The 19,589-nt window shown below is 38.8% G+C and overlaps 6 protein-coding genes and 1 long non-coding RNA gene across 8 annotated transcripts; 3 read left to right on the top strand and 4 right to left on the bottom strand.

Moving 5' to 3' along the window:
• Window positions 1-12: 12 nt before the first annotated feature.
• LOC130686950 (beta-1 adrenergic receptor-like) lies at window positions 13-1,035 on the top strand. Its single transcript, XM_057510109.1, has one exon. It carries the CDS (start codon window positions 13-15, stop codon window positions 1,033-1,035), a length of 1,023 nt encoding a protein of 340 aa, XP_057366092.1.
• Window positions 1,036-1,413: 378 nt separating this feature from the next.
• On the bottom strand, window positions 1,414-4,217 carry LOC130686457 (protein brambleberry-like). Of its 2 annotated transcripts, XM_057509591.2 has the most exons (11): window positions 3,840-4,217; window positions 3,632-3,760; window positions 3,383-3,568; window positions 3,175-3,326; window positions 2,927-3,114; window positions 2,702-2,869; window positions 2,570-2,641; window positions 2,346-2,480; window positions 1,866-2,277; window positions 1,656-1,794; window positions 1,414-1,545 (listed from the first exon to the last, which is right to left on the bottom strand). In XM_057509591.2, exons 1-10 carry the CDS (start codon window positions 4,146-4,148, stop codon window positions 1,677-1,679), a joined length of 1,869 nt encoding a protein of 622 aa, XP_057365574.1. In that variant the 5' UTR covers window positions 4,149-4,217; the 3' UTR covers window positions 1,414-1,545; window positions 1,656-1,676. The 2 variants fall into 2 exon arrangements, with proteins under 2 accessions (XP_057365574.1, XP_057365573.1); XM_057509590.2 differs by lacking the exon at window positions 1,414-1,545 and having other exon boundaries at window positions 1,558-1,794; window positions 3,840-4,216.
• Window positions 4,218-4,866: 649 nt separating this feature from the next.
• On the top strand, window positions 4,867-7,675 carry LOC130686504 (growth factor receptor-bound protein 2). Its single transcript, XM_057509648.2, has 5 exons — window positions 4,867-4,988; window positions 5,078-5,175; window positions 5,244-5,363; window positions 6,607-6,772; window positions 6,864-7,675. The coding sequence occupies exons 1-5, from the start codon at window positions 4,911-4,913 to the stop codon at window positions 7,035-7,037; spliced, it is 636 nt and encodes a 211-aa protein (XP_057365631.1). The 5' UTR covers window positions 4,867-4,910; the 3' UTR covers window positions 7,038-7,675.
• A 55-nt stretch (window positions 7,676-7,730) lies between these two features.
• On the bottom strand, window positions 7,731-8,913 carry LOC130686477 (large ribosomal subunit protein mL46-like). The gene is made up of 4 exons (XM_057509618.2): window positions 8,733-8,913; window positions 8,474-8,678; window positions 8,274-8,410; window positions 7,731-8,215 (listed from the first exon to the last, which is right to left on the bottom strand). Exons 1-4 carry the CDS (start codon window positions 8,818-8,820, stop codon window positions 7,788-7,790), a joined length of 858 nt encoding a protein of 285 aa, XP_057365601.1. The 5' UTR covers window positions 8,821-8,913; the 3' UTR covers window positions 7,731-7,787.
• A 304-nt stretch (window positions 8,914-9,217) lies between these two features.
• On the bottom strand, window positions 9,218-10,868 carry LOC130686475 (ubiquitin-like-conjugating enzyme ATG3). Its single transcript, XM_057509616.2, has 7 exons — window positions 10,655-10,868; window positions 10,375-10,563; window positions 10,180-10,308; window positions 9,989-10,120; window positions 9,780-9,932; window positions 9,558-9,685; window positions 9,218-9,484 (listed from the first exon to the last, which is right to left on the bottom strand). The coding sequence occupies exons 1-7, from the start codon at window positions 10,724-10,726 to the stop codon at window positions 9,334-9,336; spliced, it is 954 nt and encodes a 317-aa protein (XP_057365599.1). The 5' UTR covers window positions 10,727-10,868; the 3' UTR covers window positions 9,218-9,333.
• A 221-nt stretch (window positions 10,869-11,089) lies between these two features.
• Window positions 11,090-13,969, top strand: LOC130686464 (5'-AMP-activated protein kinase catalytic subunit alpha-2-like). The gene is made up of 14 exons (XM_057509602.2): window positions 11,090-11,223; window positions 11,338-11,498; window positions 11,559-11,700; window positions 11,795-11,888; window positions 11,971-12,115; window positions 12,179-12,385; window positions 12,456-12,561; window positions 12,626-12,731; window positions 12,799-12,934; window positions 13,002-13,103; window positions 13,179-13,259; window positions 13,347-13,417; window positions 13,491-13,653; window positions 13,740-13,969. Exons 2-14 carry the CDS (start codon window positions 11,381-11,383, stop codon window positions 13,838-13,840), a joined length of 1,572 nt encoding a protein of 523 aa, XP_057365585.1. The 5' UTR covers window positions 11,090-11,223; window positions 11,338-11,380; the 3' UTR covers window positions 13,841-13,969.
• LOC130686505 (uncharacterized) lies at window positions 13,898-16,032 on the bottom strand. The gene is made up of 3 exons (XR_008999887.2): window positions 15,888-16,032; window positions 14,851-15,526; window positions 13,898-14,786 (listed from the first exon to the last, which is right to left on the bottom strand). It is a non-coding gene; the product is annotated as an uncharacterized LOC130686505 (long non-coding RNA).
• Window positions 16,033-19,589: the final 3,557 nt, after the last annotated feature.

Raw genomic sequence — 19,589 nt, 5'->3', positions numbered from 1 at the left:
ATCGAAACGAGCATGTCTTCCATCCCACTTTCCAGCGAAATCGTGTTCGATGGAACGAACAAGACGGAACCGGTTACCGTCTTTGCCTTGCTGCCGCTGGCCATCATCACTTGTGTTTCGGTCGGTGCACCACTCAACCTGTTGATCGCCGTTGTTATTATCGTGCAACGGCGATTGCACAAGCCTCGTCACATCTCTTGGTTAGGTGTAACCTTTTCCAATTTGTTTGCCCAATCGGTGAGCGTCAACGAACTCATCGTCTTCTACCTGATGCCCGAAAGCAAAACGGCCTGCTGGATATTTTTTCTTCTCGTTGGCATCCCCTACGCAAGTTTGCTCTTAAATCTACTGCTGGGCTTGATTGATCGTTTCGTCGCCATCACCTACCCTCTTTGGCACAAAAACAAAGTGTCCGTCAAACTCATCATCGCTGGGCAGTTAACGGGAGTCGTCCTTCTTTCCATCCTCTTTAAAACACCGTATTTTTGGTACGGAATTCCGAAAAACGTCAGTTGCAATCAAAACGAGCCGCACGGAAAAATCATTGTCTTTACATTAACTGTACTCGTTACTAGTTGCTTCATTGCTCAAATCGTCATTTATTTGAAGACAAAAACGTATTTCCTCCGACACAGGGAAGGCCGATGTCAATCGATGGGCTCATTATCACAAGCAGATCGCATGCAAAACCGAATGGATGTCCCCGAACAAGAAACGACAAAATCCCCAGAATTTTTCGTCCACGTCGGTAGCAACGCAATTAGTAAACTCGAAATAGAAGCCGCGTGGACATTAGCGCAAGGTGTCACATCGCTGGCTATCATTTCTTCACCGATATTTATTGTATGGTTAGGAGCCTTCTATTGCGGTCACGTCTACGACGATTGTACGGCCGTAACTTGGATGATTCCATATTTTCGGGAGCTTGTTCTCGTTCACACCGTTTACAATCCAATCATGTACATCTGGCGCAGCCACGAGTTTTCCTCAGCCGTTAAGCGTAAATGTTGTCTATATGACGCAAATGTTACCTAGACAACTATCTGAAGAAAAAACGTTTGTTCTACTATTCCGATTCATACATCACTTCACCCTGCGCCGGAAACAAATATAATCAGAGCCTATTCACATCCAGACTACGCCAAGACGCCGAGATTGAACCATTCGTGTTATTATTGTAAATAATAATAAAAAACAGCCCGCAAAATACTCAAGACGCATATTACAGTGTACACTTTTTCATAAACGCAGTTTCATTTCTTCCTCTTTTTTTTTGCAATTGAAGGTAGTAGAACCTTATTCAAAACTGTGCAATTGCAAATCAAAAAATCGGAAGAGAAAGGAATTTTAAAAAAAAATCCTACGCTGAGACTGTCGATTATTGTTGTCAAAGCCAAAAAATTTCGATGGTGATAAAAGAACTCGTTCGTTTCCCTCAAAACACGTGCTCATGCATAAGAAGTGAGAGGATAATTGGGCCCTACCTTGAATTGGAGCCGCAGGTGCCATCCTTCGTCGTTGCTTTAATAAGCACACATATTGAATCTAAAAATTCAATCATGAATTAAGTCGTGTATTTTTTCACAGAATAAGTTGGAAAGGAAGGAGTTAAAAGCATATAAATTTTGTATAAGGATAAGATGAAAAAAAATCACCCAAGTTATTGAAGAAGTAATTCATTTGTGCTGCCAGCAAAATACGGAATCCCTCATGCATGCGTTACGGCAACTAGAGCCGTCTACGCATGTTCCAGAGCAATTGCGGCGAGGAGTAGCCGGTCGACGCGGTGTACCACTATTATTTACAATTTTAAAAAAGAATTTAATAAATAATGAATTTTTACATCTATATATGCATTATAGTACCTTCTCGACTGATTGATCGAGATGTTTGAAGCTACAGATCGAGTAGGGGAAGGCTCCCTGAACGAATTCGAAGTGTTCGCTCTCCTAGGGCTGCGACGATGAATAGCGCTTCCAAAACTTGTATCACCAAGCTTGCTGTCTTGTAGAAGTGAACGAACGCTTTTATGTTTCTGTTGCGAAATGAACATTTCGAACGAGGGGGAAGGCAGCGGCGTGCTGCTACGATCTCCATCGAATGTGTCATTCAGCAAAGTGCAGCCCTCGAGCAGGTCTTCCACCGTATTGTCCGTAATGCTCGTCGCAAACTCTTTCGCATCTGGAGTAGAAGAACGATATTGGATCTCCTGAGGCTTATCAACAGAGCGCGGAATAGGCTTGCAGCGGGATTTCAAATACAAGAATACTCGATAACCTATTTTGAAAATAATAACACAAGTCAATAACGCGGAGTTACATAAAACTAAAGAAAAACAAAACTACCAGTAGAAACGACAAAAAGAAGGCCTACGAGGGCCGGAGCATCCATTGCAACACCTTGCTGAAGGTCCATTGATAAATTAATAGGAACCAAGAACAAAAATATCCACCGCATGTACGATGGGGCTTGTACGAATGCTAAATGATAATACGAAAAAAAAAAAAAAAAAGAATGTGTTTAGGAAGAACGAATCACACTTTTTCACCGCTAATGATGCGAATTTTACCTAACAACAACATGCCCAAGAGGAAATAGCAGACGTGGAGAACCCAGGTCGACAGCTTCCCGACCTTTTTTTCTGTTTTCAACTCTCATTAAAATTGAAAATAAAATAAGAAACTTACACAATAGCAATTACCAGTATTAGCAACCAAGCTTTGAATCCAATTCAGTTGTTCTCGGCTGTTCTCGGATACGCTCAACAAAAACTGAAAAGTATGGTTTAGTCGCTGTAGCGTTTCTATAGTTTCTGTTTGCATTTGCGCTGCATGATCTTGTTGAGTTAGTAATTTATTTACGCTTTCCTCTAAAACGTTAAAAGTTGTTATAGTCGTGCCACAGAGCTATGAGAGTATACTAATACCTAATTGGTTCCAAACTTCGCCTACGTGTCCTTCAATATTCATCAAAGAATTCAGGAGTTGTTGTTGTGCTACCTTTCGTTCGTTTTCTTGTTCCATCGCCAACTGCGCGGCTTGATCCAAAGTTTCTTTTAACGAATCACTTAGGGCGGAAAGTTGGCGCTGACCTGCATAGGCAGCAGCGCGCTCTCTGTAGGTAATGAAAACCATGTCAATTTGAAACTAACAGTAACAATAAAGGAAACATTACCTTGACAGTTCTCTAATTGTGCTGCTTAACTGTTGTGAAGCTATCTGCTGGGTGGCTTTTAGGTGCTCTTGCTGCTCCAATAGCTGCTCTTGACCTTTGGTTAAAGATGTCAAAGTATCTGCAGCCAATGATCCTAGTTCCTCTTGCTCAGCCTGGTAATAAATCATTTAACAAGCTTTAAACTTGGTTACTTAATAATGAAACAAACCTTGAGTTCTCTGATAAATCCCAACTGTTGGCTCGAACTAGCCATAAGTTTGTTGACTGTCATTTGAGTCAAGGCTCGGAATTGTTGTTGCCTGGCTCCATAGCAAACTGATCTTGCTCTATTTGAAAGAATATGGTATGCATTCCATGTGTCAGAGTCCATTTCACTAGTGCATTCTTTCAAGGACTGGAACCAAAACCAAAATTTCAGTTTAAGCTGTTAATTCAAATACTGTTTAAATGATGTTACCATTAAAGATGTGCATGGAAAGACCTTTCTTCCTTCGAGCCTTGACTGGCAGTTCAGAAGGTTAACTCCCAACTTCGATAGATCCTCCTCTGATAGATCATTACAGTCTTGTTTCAGTTGGAGGATCAACTGTTAAGGCATTAACCATTGTTATTTTATAGCAAAACTTGCTTTAAACACTCCATAAAACACAAAACAAAATCCTTACTTTATGTTGGCAGACATCCAGCTCACTTAGACTTAGATCAGTGTATTTTTGTGCATCTGCAATGAACTTCTCATCTGCCACACTAAGCTCAAATGGAATATCAGATTTCGCTTCCATGGCATTCTCATTTGGGTCATATGCTTCTATCTTATGTTCTTCATTTGTTGCAGTCATAAGTTTGTCAAATTGTTTTTCACTATTCAATATATTAAAAGGAGAGCTATCCCTGCCTAAAATCCACCCCACTAAACTAGACTGACTACTGGTGCCCAGTACAATTACAGCCATAAAGTACAGAATAAATTTCATTTTCGATAAAAATAAAATCTATAATAATTTTGAGGAAAATTATATATGTGGTAAATGTTACTGATTTTCTACCATTTGTGGGACAGGAATTCTAAAATATCAAGGTAAAAATTTGCACACTGGATTACTTTCTTTGAGCAGGTCTAAACACGTCGTAGAATTCTCAAAGGGGCTTTTCAAATGAGCTTTATTCAAATGAACCTTCGGAATTCGACGTTGCCAGCTTTTTCGCATTGCATGGTATTCAAAAAGCTGTTAAAATTCAGATTTGACGAGCAACCAAAACAGAGACTTCGTTTGTTACCTTTCTATATTAGTTATTCACGATTTTCAAAAATGATATCTCATATTAATGAAATATTTTAAACAAATGTCCTTTCGAAAATTCCATTGGTTAAAAAAAGACTGGTGTGTAAATGTTGAACTAGGGTTCCCAAAATTATGGCTGTCTGACTTTCGTAGCGCCCTGAAAACTACGGTGTCAAGTTAATCAAACAATCGTGGAAACGTCAGTTGATAGTCAATATTGTTAAATATTTGTGAGAAATGCTATTCGTTTTTGAGTTTCGAGAAGTGTAATTCGACGTTGCACACAGCTAAACCGTCTAAGTGATTGGCCAATATTAGTTTCTCTTGAGAAAACTTCGCCGTGGTGCACATCCGGCCTAGCCTTGAAAAGGAAATTCCTTCTCACAACGTTGTTTTGCCAAGAAAATACTTTAATCATCTGTGATTTTGTAAACTGTTGTTATTACTTTGGAAATGGAGGCCATTGCTAAACATGACTTCAATGCCACTGCTGAAGATGAGCTTAGTTTTAAAAAAGGACAGGTTCTCAAGGTAACCTTAGAAAATGATGCTTTTGGCAAATTCATGAAGTTTTAGTCATGAGTATGTTATGATTTGTTTTGTTTTTTACCAATATATAGATTCTGAACATGGAAGATGATCTGAACTGGTATAGAGCAGAGTTGGAAGGAAAAGAGGGGTTGATTCCCAGCAACTACATCGAAATGAAAAATCATGAGTAAGCCTAGCATGAAAAAATGTGAAGACGTTAAGTTATTTATAACATATTTATTTTCACATTCACAGCTGGTACTATGGAAGAATAACAAGAGCTGATGCTGAGAAATTACTAGGCAACAAACATGAAGGTGCCTTTGTTGTTAGAGTCAGCGAGAGCTCACCTGGAGATTTTTCCCTTTCTGTCAAGTATGCGGATTTTAATTATAAAATAAATACCACTGCCTGCCTTTACATATAACAATCAAACAGCAATATTTTTCCAATTAGTCGAGACTAAAAAAAGTTTAACAATTTTATTGGACAATGTAATATTGGTAGGAGAAACCTATATGCTTTGCCCAGTATAATTGGCTGAAAATTTATTCTTAGTATGTAATATGTAAAAAAAAGTTATATGTAAAGGAAATAAGTTACTGTCCTGAATGCCTGATTCTGGTTATAGCTAAATGTCTAACTATTTGTTGAGAAACTCTTAAGAGCAAAACCTTATTTTAAGTCCCGCCAAGATTCATCTAGCTTAATTATTCCAGTGTTTTTGTTTTGTTTGTTTTGCGTGTGTAACCGGGGAAAACTTAGCACTCAAACAACCAGAATGTCTTCCCTTCCTGGCACCACGAGTATGCTTGGAGCGTGAAAGAATTTCAGACATACGGCTATCATTTATATGAGATCAGACATTGTACGATCGAGCCACCAGGCTGTGTATGGCATATTCGTTTGCCATACAGGGAAGACCACTTTGAATAGAAAATTAATGAACCAGTGTTCAATCCGGTTAGCTGGTTTTCTGTGTAGCTTTAAGTTCATCACGCAAAGGTTTTCTGAAACGCAGTGCGTGAGTTGGTCGATGACGCAACATCCGTTTACATTCCATCTGTCCAATTCCATTCACATCTACTTTTCACTGTGGAATGGGCTTGAATTGTCATTTTTCCCCAAGAAACAAAGACGGATTGCGTATAACATTTGAATTTGTAGAATGATGACCTGTTTGCTACGTCATGTTTGAATCTTCAGTTCCACTGTGTTTTGGGAATTAATTTTACCCTTTGGTGGTGCATCCCTAAAACTTGTTAGTCGGTAAAATGTGCATTTTTCTAAGTTAGATCGATAGCCAATTTGTCTTTCTTTGCTAATTGAACCACCACTCGAGCAGCTATGTATGACGAAACAGGAACTTGGCATCGTTCTTCGTTTTTTATAAATTTTTCTTCAATTCTCTTGCACCTTCTTGTGATGCCCGCCTAATCTGCGTTAAGGTTCCTATCCGCTTAGCTGGCGGTGATGAGTACTTTTTCTTTATGGACAAGGAAGCCATCAGCTCGACAGTCCAACTTCTTGTAGTTTAATGTTTTCCAGATCTACATTGTGTTTAACCATGAAAATTCCATGTTGGATGTTCTAATTTTTCTTCTTTTTTGTCCTGCAGATGCGGCGACGGTGTTCAGCATTTTAAGGTACTTCGCGACGCCCAGGGCAAATTCTTTCTGTGGGTTGTGAAATTCAACTCGCTCAACGAACTGGTCGACTACCATCGCTCCACATCTGTTTCTCGGTCTCAGGATATCAAATTGAGAGACATGGTGCCTGAAGAGGTAAGTTTGTTAGTAGTACACATCTGCGTGTATTTTTTCTACCTTTAGGCCAACGATTGAGTAATACTTTCTCGTATGAATTTCCCGACAGTTTTTGGTGCAGGCACTGTACGATTTCACCCCTCAAGAACCAGGTGAGTTGGAATTCAAACGAGGTGACGTCATCACTGTGACCGACCGTTCTGATCAGCATTGGTGGACCGGTGAAATTGGCCCCCGCCGCGGCCTATTTCCTGCCACTTACGTTGCTCCGTATCATACTTAAAAAGCGACAATGCCGTTTGTTTTTGTTTTTTTCCTTTGCCCTTATCTTTCCCTTCATAACTTTCTTGATTATTTTTGTTTTTTTCTTGTATTAAAGTGGTGCGTCCGTTCTTAAAACTCAAGTTATTTTACCGACTTCAAAACCTAAAACACACTACTAACTTCTATAGCAGGACATTTGAAGTAATGAACAGCTAAGATTTACAGGATTGCATCTCATTTCTCATTTAGAAACAGTTTGTAAAATTGCTTTCGTTCACTTTTCCTTTTCAATCTTTGTTCTAACCTCGCTTTTCGACTGTGTTTCCTTCAAGCATATAGCTTTCGGGACTTGGCCATCGAATAGTCACGTTGGAACATTTTGTGGTACGATAGCTGAAAAATAAGTTAACTTGATTTGTAATGTCGAAAACAATCACTGGGCTATTGCAAGTTTGGCCATCAGTTAAGTTGCTTTTTCTTATCTAATCGGTTCTTTCTTTTCCTTTTTGTCGACATTTTAAAGTAAATTTCGTTTTCTCTATCTTTTTTTTTTGATAACTTCTTCATAACTCTCATTCTTATGAACTAGCTTGAGACCATGCTATACTTGTACATCGAACAGTATCTTGATTGATGAAAATATAATGTGCAAACCAATCTACTTCTTCACTTAGCTTAAATGGGATGGGGATATCCGTTATGGAAACGGAAATGGGAGACAAAATGATGTATTTTATGACTTGTCTAACAAATCCTACGTTTAACCGTACTAATCTTCATCAATAAGAAATTTTTGGACGCTACGCAAGTATTGCGGATCAAAATATTCTGTAAGCTCGTTTCTGCCCAGCCAATGGTATTCTGTGTTTGAACAAGTCGTGCACCCAGAAAGAAGTTGTGCTTTGAAGAAGAAGATCTTTGCACCAGTAAAGCCTACCTTTTCCCGAGTCGCCGAAGGATACTTGATGGTGTGCACACCCCATGGAGCGTTTCCTAGCACTCTCACTGACGTATCGGGTGTTTTAACATGTTCCTTTAAGGCTCGTTCTGCTGTTTCACGTAGCGTCTCTCCGTTTATCCATTGAGCTTGGGGAAGCTTCCAAATTTTCTTGCCTTCATTTTTTTCTTGAACAACAAACAATAGGTGCTTGTCCAGTTTTCTATTTGTAGATTTTCGATCTCCACTCAAATCTTCAGCTAGGTAAAACATTTGTATAAACAATTATATTTCCCTTTTTTTAAATCAAGGAGGTACCTGTTATCCTGGGAGAAGGTATGAATTTATTAAGTTCTTCATTACATGCATCCTCAAAATCTTGAGCGGTCTGTCTTGTTGCTGCATCTGGATTATTCTCATCTTGATTTCCATCTACAAGACTTGCACTTACTTTTCTGAGGTAAAAAAAAAATGTCAATGAAGTAAAACTATGTAACATAATTTTCTGGTTTTGGTACTTGTCTTCATCTTGTTTTAGTTCATGATCTGATTTGAGGCTTTTCGTGGTATCAAGCTTCTCAAATATTTCTGCCATTTCTTCTTCAATTTTCGCCATTGGAGGCATTATTATTGGTGTTCTTTCGAGACAAACTGCACTAAGGAGTTGCCACTTTGGAGAAGGGTTTGTGGTAGATAAGGTATCATACAACATTCTTGAGGAGCCTGTAGAAATTACTTATTTAAAAAATCCGGTTGAACAATGTACCAATGGCTTACTTTGTGTGTTTTGACACACGTTGCTTAAAGAAACACCATTCTTCACTGTTGATAGGTTAGCTATGGCACGAAATCGAAAGGATAACATTTTTTCTATTGTTGCGTATTCAAATACTATCTTAATTCTGTGAACAATTAAGCCGCAAAACCAGCTCAGTGCACAACTTGTAACTAAAATTTCATGCAAAATTCACAACAGCAGATTCTTCTGCTACTTCCACAGTTGCCGCACTTGACATTACCGTATCGAATATTAACAGTCCCAAATTTTTGGCCATAGAAAATTTTAACTCCAGACAAAAAAATTTTAAGTCTATCTTCTTAAAATAAAAACTAGAGTACGGTATTGGTCATTACATTATGAATTCTTCAACATCCCTTGGCATATCTTTGTAGTTGGGAACCTAGGAGTAAAAGTGCATGACCTTATCAACATCATGCGATACTTTCAAATGTCGTGGCACCTGGTCGCGGGTTCTCGAAAATGCAAATACAAGGTGTATTTTAATCTAAAAACAATAGCCTATGCATCAGGTTGTATGACAAGATTCTTTAAGAAAAAATCAAACAAGAAATGGCTTAAAGATTCCTCCATATTTGATTACATTGTGAAGTTCTGTGTGTAATCGTATTCAATAGTAGGAATAACGGCTTGAACAAACTTCAGAAAGATGATCAAGTACATATGTACACCTAACTCTCTTCCACCTTCTGTAACAGTTTGGATAAAGAACTTCATGACTTCAGCATGCCTTTATGTAAGATTTTTTAATGTTATTATTGTGTAGTTGACAGTTCATGAATATAATTGCAGTAACGTTATACCTGCACGGATGAACAGAAGCCATAGGGGGGCCTGGTATGTGCGGGTGAGTCTCCATTGTTACTGTCCTTTTGGCGTGATCCTGGCTGACGTCCTCGTACATTTGTTCGACTGATAACGGATGACGATTCTGTGCACGATGTAAATTCGATATTAGCGCTGGGTAAAATGGTGCAACAAAATTTTTGTTGATGAAGAAACATATTTTCGACATCTCGTGATACCTCGTCGTGACCGGAAACCCACAGGCGAGGCGTTTGATAGTATTTATCGTATGTTATGTTTAGGTCGTACGTTCTAGTTTGAATAATTTCTCCACTTGGCTCAGTTAATTTCGGTTTTACTTTTTCGCGGTCAAAGGTTGGCTTGACTTCTGCCTATTACGTAAAACGGGAAATGATATGCATCTTAAATCGGTAGCTTTATTACTAACTTCATCATCCTCATCTTCTAGATCACTGTCTTCCATCACAGCAGCCTCACCATCATCATCATCAGCAAGGGCAAGATCAGCTATGGCATTCCCCAAATTATTTTGCATATCATCAGCCTCTTCCATATCACTCTACAGACATACAACATAAAGTATATTTGTATATTATATCGAAAGAAAAGATGGTTTACCTTTTCTTCGCTTGACATTTCTGCTGTTGCAGATCCTTCAGTTGAGTTTTCATTGGCAGGGTGTGTATCAACCCATCCACCTTCACCATCCTCTGGCTGAACTATTTTTTCTTGCTCAGTGTATTCCAACTAAAAATAAGAAACTTTTTTTACTATTGGCAAGTAATAAATATGAAGTTTACGGTATTATTATACTTGTTTGCAACGCTTATAGCAAGGAACATTCCTTGTGAGTAAAAATTGTTTATTTTTTGGGAGATAAGGTTTTATTTTAGATTCATCACCAGTTGCCCACTGCCATGTAGGGCAATGATGAACCAAATGATCACCAGCTTTAACAAATTCTTCTGGGGTTAAAACTCCAGTTTCTTTAAATTTTGAATCCTGTAAAAAAAAAAAGGTTAACCACATTTATAGATAAATATCGTTAAAATAAAACTAAAAACTACAACGTTGATTTCGACGTGGTACGTACTTTAAGCACTGGTGTAAGATATTCTGCAACTCCAAGCGCCGTACCTTTCACTGTGTTAATTACGTTTTGCATGACTATACGTTCGAACACTCGGCAGTACCCTTTCGCTGAAAAAAATCACGACTAGGGCTTTTTCAAAAATTGCTATTCCTGTTCGATTTTCACATCTACAGAAGCGGAAAACACGCTGTCACCTGTCACTGTATCTATGTTGGTTAACACAGAGACATCTATTGAGCACTCATGGATCCTTTTCTGGAATTTAAAATGCATTCTCGATACGGGTTCAACTGAAACTGAAAGATAGCAATATACTTAAGCCAATAAAAAATAACGTAACTATTAAGCAAAATGAAGTAGCGTACACTTTAATATCATTTTCACTAACTCTTTACAAAATTATAATAGGGTCCGTTGCTGTCACATGCCAACCACTGGAAATTGTTTAGTTGTTGTGTTAGCAGATTTGTTAGCAGACCACTGCATCGCAGTGCGACGTAAAGTGTACGTGACAAAAATTTGTGTGTTCATATTTTGTAAACACTTCATATTTGGGAATCATTCTAGAGGTATTTTAATTAGCGTTACCTTTCATATGTTAGTCTTATTAAGTTGCGTATTCCTCTGGCTAATGTTCAAAGAAATACTTTAAGTTATTTCGTTACGTTTAATTCCTTTTTTAGGGGTTGTTTCTTTTCACTCGGTGATTTTTAATCAAGCTGGAAAATGGCCGAACGCCCTGCGATCGCCTCGGCTTTACTTTCGCAAGAAAAGCCTCTTGTAAAAATTGGACATTATGTTTTGGGAGAAACATTGGGAGTTGGCACTTTTGGAAAAGTCAAAAGTAAACATTGACTCTATATTGTTTTTTTTGTATTCATTTATCAACGTGAATTTTCTGTAGTTGGTGAACATCAACTTACTGGCCACAAAGTTGCAATAAAGATTCTTAATCGCCAAAAAATAAAAAATCTGGATGTTGTTGGAAAGATTCGGAGAGAGATTCAAAATTTGAAACTATTTCGCCATCCACACATTATCAAATTGTAATAAAATCTATTGATATGTTTAAATTATTATCAACATACTTCTATTATTGACATACTTTGTATATTCTAATATGCATATTGATCACTCTAGGTACCAAGTAATTAGCACTCCAACAGATATTTTCATGATTATGGAGTATGTTTCAGGAGGAGAACTTTTTGACTACATTGTTAAACATGGAAAAGTAATTCTCAAATTCAGTGAACACATTTCATTAATAATACACTATGCAAAACAATTATATTTAATTTACCTTACCTATACAGCTGAAGGAGCATGAAGCCAGGCGTTTCTTTCAGCAGATCATTTCTGGAGTAGATTATTGCCATCGTCATATGGTTGTGCACAGAGATTTGAAACCAGAAAATCTTTTACTAGACTCTAATCTTCATGTGAAAATCGCAGATTTCGGTAAGTTTCCTCAAAGCCCGAGTCATTTTTTTTTAGTAAGAGTTATCAAGGTATCTCATTTAGGTCTCAGTAACATGATGATGGACGGCGAATTCTTGCGTACCAGCTGTGGATCTCCAAACTACGCAGCACCAGAAGTTATTTCGGGAAAATTGTATGCTGGCCCAGAAGTAGATGTATGGTCTTGTGGTGTCATCCTTTACGCGTTACTTTGCGGCACCTTGCCGTTTGATGACGAGCACGTCCCAACACTCTTTCGCAAAATTAAATGTACCAAATTTTTTAAAAGTTATCTTCCTCGTAGAGCTACTAATGATTTTTTGCATATTTTTTTTTATAGCTGGAGTGTTTCCAATACCAGACTATCTAAACAAATCAGTTGTGAACTTACTGTGCCATATGCTCCAGGTGGACCCCATGAAGAGGGCCACGATAGACGATGTCAAGTAATTTAGTCCTTCCAAATGCCTTTCTCTTCAATATCCATTATGTTTTATGTTCATTTACCAGGAAGCATGACTGGTTTGCCAAGGATTTGCCTGCCTACTTGTTTCCTTCCCCGGTTGAACAGGATACGTCTGTGATCGATACGGATGCAGTCTCTGAAGTTTGTGAGGTGAGAAAGAAAAAATATTAGATCAAAACTCAGTGGATACAGAATCCATTTCACTACTTTCACATAGAAATTCGGGGTGCGTGAGCAAGAAGTGCACAGTGCCCTTTTAAGTGGAGATCCGCACGATCAGTTGGCTATCGCATACCACCTTATTGTGGATAATAAGCGCATCGCAGATGAAGCCGCCAAAGCCGAACTGCGAGGTAAAACAAAATAGTAAAAAGCCCATTACTGTTCCCTCTGAATTAAGTCTTGTTTGTTTTCTATCAGACTTTTACATTGCGGGTAGTCCTCCCCCAGCTGCCTTCAGCCCTGGCGACTCTAGCCCCACACCATCGGGAGGGATAAAACCTCATCCGGAGCGTATCGCGCGTAATTTGAAACATCCTATTGCATCCCATGACATCATCTTCTAACGAACTATATTGTCTTTCTAATCAAACACAGCTGCGTTCCGTGAACGAGCAGCCAGTGCCGGCGAACGAACTGCACAAAAGACCCCAATGAAACGAGCCAAATGGCATTTAGGTACTACATACGCGTCCATGATATTGTTTTTTTGCTCTTTTTCTATGAACTTTGCGTCCCTCATGTTGATTTGATACTTGTTTACAGGCATCAGATCACAAAGTAAGCCTCATGACATCATGTACGAGGTTTACAGAGCCATGAAGACTTTGGATTTCGTGAGTTTTTTCTATCGATTTGTCTAGAGAAAAGTGATTTGTATTGAATTCCGTAATGTAACCTACATTTCAGGAATGGAGAACGGTGAATCCCTTTCATGTTCGCGTACGTAGCAAGAACCCGGTAAATGGTCGATACGCAAAAATGTCGCTGCAACTCTACCAAGTCGATTACAAATCGTACCTGTTAGATTTTAAGAGCCTCAGCACAGAAGAAAACGAACAACTAAGCTCCAGTAAGTCCATTGCGAATATTCTATCATCATTTCTTTTTTAAATTCAACGATTACTTCATGGCAACGCAATTTTTTTAAATGTATAGATCCAGACGTGTCGCAATCTCAGCTGTCGATTGGTGGAGGACACCCAACGATGGAGTTTTTCGAAATGTGTGCTGCTTTAATTACGCAGTTGGCCCGTTGATCAAAACCGTCCGCCAAACGCGAAGATTGTCCATACGCCACTATTACATAGCAATCGTTTTTCTTAATTAATTTTACTAATTGTTTCTCGTCTCCCCTTCTTATTATAATCTCATTCGCTTTCATCGTAGATTCATCGTTATAACTAGTCATGATACCTCATTTAAAGAGAGGTCACGTTAAAGACCTTTCTCATACCCATCCACACTATCTGTCTTTATTCCTTCTTGAATTGTAAAACATTAGAACTCGTCTGATGGTCAGACAACTGGAGTGCAAAAATATAAAAAAAAAACAAAAGGGGAAGGAAAAAATATTGCATTCACTCTTTAGACAACCCCCCATCGAAAAATGCATCTAGAACTGCCAGCGAGAAGAGCAGTGATTAAGCTCTGGTTACCGCCCCGGTCATTACCTCGTTACCCTCTGACGCGATGATGGAAATGACACGACACGTGATACGGACTTCACCATAAAGATGGAACAAAAAAAAGGGCATTGAGAGAGAAGACAAAAGAGAAAGGGGTTGGTAATAAGGCGCCAGTGAAGCGTCTTCATATTCTTCCATCAAGAAACAAGAGTTTATTAATAAACTTGGGGAGGCGGAGAAGAAGGAAGTTGTTGATATCGAATCCTAATCAAAGATAATATGACTTGTTCCATGTGCGATTCAAGTACTGTGTTTTCTCTATTTCTCTCTTTTCCCTTTTTTTTTTTTTTATTAATTTTTGCTCAACGGAGCTTTCTTGGAAACAGTTTGTTGCCTGCTGCCCAAGAGGAAAAAGAGAAGCGGTCGTGTTTCACCGACTTGTCGCAATTCGATACTCGCCTACGACTTGGTCCGTCGGCATCGTCCGAGTAATACAGGCCTATTATTTCTGTGTGTGCACTTGGATGTTATAGACATTTGAGCAACTCTTCCGATCATCATCTGTTGTTCAACAGATCTGATGAGAAAATAAAAATTGAGTTAGTTTTGTTATTGACATTGAGAAGAATGTTTCGACATACCGTCATTTTTCAGTGGGTGATAAATTATTGGTTCTGTTTATGTTTTTTTCTTTTCGATAGTAACGTAACGACTAGTAATATTTATGCAGTTGGTTGACGATTTGTTTGTTTTAGTGGCAATTCATCGTTCACCCAACCCCCAACTTGGCAATACTAGTAGTCGTGAGTGTGTCTAAATATTTCCCGAATTCGAATCCTGTTTTGTACTTGTTACGAACGTGGTTACATGAGGAAAATTGTTTTTCATGAGTTTACGACACGAACTCGTTGGTACGTAATCGGAGATTTGAATCCATTCATATAATATAAAAACTGACGTACTGTAAGTGCCGTCGGCGATGCCAGAGATTTATGGACCGATCGTATTGTCTTTCGTGCTGCATTTTTGACAAACGGACTTGTCGAGACATGAGATGCAAAATTCAGCAGAAAAACAATAAATGAGACAAAACCAATGCTGTGCAGCATCGATGATGTTGCTCATCATTCGTCATCAAATATCTTGAATATCGTTGACTCAATGCGTTACCATTTCCCGCTATCTAATAACAACGATGATGAAGAACATGACACTTACAGCAGCAGTAGCATTCCAAAGTCCCTTTTTTCAGTCTGCTTCATCGAACCAAGTCTTCTGTGTGTAGGTGTGTAACCAGTAACACAAACGCCCGTATCTCTGTGTAAAGGAAGTAAAAACTGATAAAATTCCATCGACGAAAAAGGGAAAAAAAACGAGAGCAAAGAAAAAATCCGATAGTACTGGAAAAACTAAAAAAAAATCAGATGAAGAGAAAAGATAGGCCCTGGGTGGTAATGGCTGCTCTCAAATGACATGTAAGGGTGGTGAACTATGTGAGTGTGAATGATGGGACTTAGAATGTTGCACACTGAAAAACGCCAAGAATTTAAACGACGCCAAATGATGTGGAAAACAAAAATTTCGTCATCAACTTGTGTCCTGTCGACACCTAAAAGATTTCTCTCGTGGACATGATAAAGACCCCCCATTCCTAGATTGGGTTTCACTGAATACGTACTGATTATCTCGATCTGCTTGTATCCGAATGGGAGTGAAATGTTTCCTTTTGTCTCTCGGCCAACACGTGAGCAGAACTGAACGGATTACGACAAGAGAACAGATTACAAAGAAGAGGGGAGCACAAAAAGGCACACACACCTGAATCGAGTTGCAGCTGTTTTTACGTACTAGAGAATACAATTTAACAGCGTTGCCAATTGATCACTTAAATTGCGTCCATAAAAGCTCTTGTGTTTTATTGAGCAAATCGATATGACAAGAGAAGAATCTGATTCGAAATAAACAGGCTATCATCAGACTCGGACGATGAAACCAATAAAAACTATAATACTTGTGTTCTCCATAGCTCGAATATGATAGGGAAATGACACTTTTCCGATCGCCATATCGATATAGAGTAAGATGACAGCTATATATCCACACATATTTGAGATGGAAATCATGTGTGAGGAGCGACAATGAAATAAAGAAGAATAGGCTCTATAGAAAAAAAAAAACAGACAATTTGTGATGATGGCCATCATCCCTTTCCTTGTCTTGTAACTTCCTTCTTTTTGTGTTTCTTTTCACTGCTGTACCGCCACAAGTTCCGGTTCGATCATGAAGATAAACTACTACAGCATCCTGACTGGATCAGTAAAGGAAATCACAGTTAAATTTTTTTTTTCTGAAATGTTCATGTTGTTCGAAAGCATAAAAATCTTCATCCACATCTGGATTTTGTATTTGAACAGTAAACTATTATCATAAATGACTCAAGTTTAACGGTACTGATGCAAATGTGGGGGTGGAGGCTTTCAAAAGTAGAGCAAAAGAATCCATCAATATATATGGTTGCGACTGAACCCTCCTTCCAACGTACTTACAGTCCTTTTTTTTGTGTGTTCCTTCATCTCTCCGGCTCTGGAAGAGATATCTCACATTTCACACAGCATCAAACATGGCGGAAGAACCGAGGCGGACGAAGAGTTTCTCTTTGACCGTAGCAACGCTGATGTTCACCTACTAGTCGTTTTTCTTTCAATTTTCTTTTTTTTTTTTTAGGGCAAACTGATGACCAACTGCCAGCCCACCTCCCCTTTTCCTCCTACGCACACTGTGCTGTTAATGAGTGTGCGCTCAGTGTGTGTGTGTCGCATTTTTAACGACCTTGTTTCACATATCCGAGCTGGAAAAAAACGTGTGTAAAACGAACCGGGAGTAATTCATCTTAATCGATTCCGAGTGTCCAGTTGTTCTTTTTCCATCCCTACACCCATAGTCTCCGTCAAAAGATGAGTCCACGTTTCAATAAACACAAAAGCCAATACGTTTTTTTCCAAGTGTACACTTTGTTATCAAGAGCTTGATTCTAACATTCATTGCTAATGGCCTTGTAACGAGAAAAGCAATCGGAGACGATCGCGAAGTATCAAACATAAAAAAAATTCATGGTCACTCCATGAACCAAAATGTGCAATTGTAAACCATTTATTTCTTTTGCCACTTTTACTTTTTTCGTTTCGGTTGGTTTAGCTGCTCGTTTGTAATTTCCCAGCATCCACCCATCAGCAGTCGATCGATGGCATCACCTGATGTGTATATCGAATAACCGTGTAAAGGTCGAAACGGAATTGACCAATCATTCAATTACGCAGACGTAGCTAGTATATAGATTGTTGTTCGGCTAACCGTATGGGGGGGCAGCAACACGTAGCAAATGCAAGGGAGTTGTCAGAGATAATTGGCAGCTTCCGCCGGGCCCATTATTCGCATCATCATCATCTTTAATATGACGCCTTTCTTCCGCGATTTTTGCCCAGACACTTACATTCAATTCAATTGAAAGTGAAAACATGCAGATTTTTGCTTATCTCTTTTATTTTTATTGTCCGTCTGCGACCGTTTAAAAGGCCCTTGCGGATGAGAAAGAAAAAACAGTTGATGATGGATGCGACCCCCACTTCTTCCGCTCTGTATGATGTGTAGACACAATCGATGCCAGGGTGCGATTCTTGTCCAGTTTTCATTCTTTTATTGTTCTCTATTGATAGTCTTAGACTGAAAGGGATTTTTCAAAAAAAAAATGGGGAGACCGCGGAAGAACATCTTGTTGTGCGCTTGTTTTTTCGGAAATTGTACGGAAGGGGTGAGTTTTGTTTTCTATTGTACGGATGAAAAAAAAAGGACCATCCAAGGCCGGAGGGAAACAATCCTTTCACTTTCAGGTGGAAAGGTCGTTGGCCGTTCAACCGAACACAAATTGCGGATCACACGGTGTTATACCTGTACATTAAAATGATTCGCTATTACATTTAAAGTATATTTTTAAAACACGCGATTGGGAGAACTGAGATGTGAACAACGTCCGCTTTTATCCAGAGGTGCGAAAGAAAAAAGCCGTTGCTAAGGCGGAGGGGGTTCCGGACTGAAATTCGAATCTCAGCTCGTCTGTTATAAAATAGACTCACATACACACACAACTGATTTGAGATGAGTTTAGGGAATATTACACACACACACACACAAATCTGAGGGGGTGTGAATACGTTGAGGCCCCTTTTGGCATCAAGCGAAAAGAAGATTTAAAGGGAGAAAAAAGGCCATCGCTTTATACAAACGGTTACAACACATAGCGCTTGCTATTCTAATAAAGACAGTAAAAAATGTCGTAGCGGGCGGGGTGTGACCGAACCCGCGTTCGAATATAGGGCCCTACGCTATAGAATATAGGAAATGGTAACACGAAGCCGGTCATTGCGCACTTCTGCCACCACCCCATTTTTTTTTTCACAAATGCGTTGCAAGGGCGTTCGTCTGAATTTATGTATCATCAGCAAGCAGCTATTTCTTATTCTTCTTATATAGAATATTAGGGCAGAAGGAGAGGGTGAGTTCCCTTTCTTTTGAAGCGTTGCACTAATGAGCAAAAATGAATAATGTTAGTTAGCCTTCTGTTATCCAGTAGGGTTTGATTGAATATCATCAAGGCAAAACTCTCTCGAGGCTTCATTAAAATTTGTCGATCTAAAAATGTTTCGATTAAAACGTTCGTGCACGTTCGACAAGCTCGCTACGTTATATATCGTTTAGATTAAATATATAACATGCAAACATAGAATCTCGTATTTCGTACCAGTGAAACAAGTGGCCTTTTTCTTTTTTTTATTATGCGCATAGCTCCTACTGCATGACGCACTTCAAAGAGAATATAAGAAAAGAATAAATTCTTATTTCATCGAATGTCACGTAGATCGACCCACTCTCTACCCACTAAAAATAAAAGCGCTTTTCATTTTCTGAATGTGAACGCGCTTCAACATTCATCGTGCAAGAAAAAAACAAAAAACAAAAAAAGACTCTTGGCACGACAAATAGCAGAGGGCCAAGTTGATGTGAAATGCGTTGGGGGAGAGGCCATTCGATCCGGTTTAATTGACTCTGAGCTATATAGCCCAGCACCGGATCGGATTGCTCTATCCGACTGCCTTTTTCTTTTTTCTATTATATACAGTCCTTCTACCCACTTGTAACATCTACTGTGTGGACTTGCAGCATTTACAATTAATATATATTCTAATTCTTTATTTAAGGGGGAATTCAGTTATAGCTAACATTCTATCGTTTTCACGCATGCTGCGCCATAAGAGTATCGTCTCAGCACATTTATTTTTTTTTTTTTGAAGGAGAGGATCGTGATAACTCCGCCCAACTGTTTTCT

The sequence above is a fragment of the Daphnia carinata genome, chromosome 2 (genome assembly GCF_022539665.2).
Source record: "Daphnia carinata strain CSIRO-1 chromosome 2, CSIRO_AGI_Dcar_HiC_V3, whole genome shotgun sequence".
Lineage (NCBI taxonomy): Eukaryota > Metazoa > Arthropoda > Branchiopoda > Diplostraca > Daphniidae > Daphnia > Daphnia carinata.
Note: the sequence above shows the minus strand (reverse complement) of the source record. Positions and strands in the feature narration are given on the sequence as shown.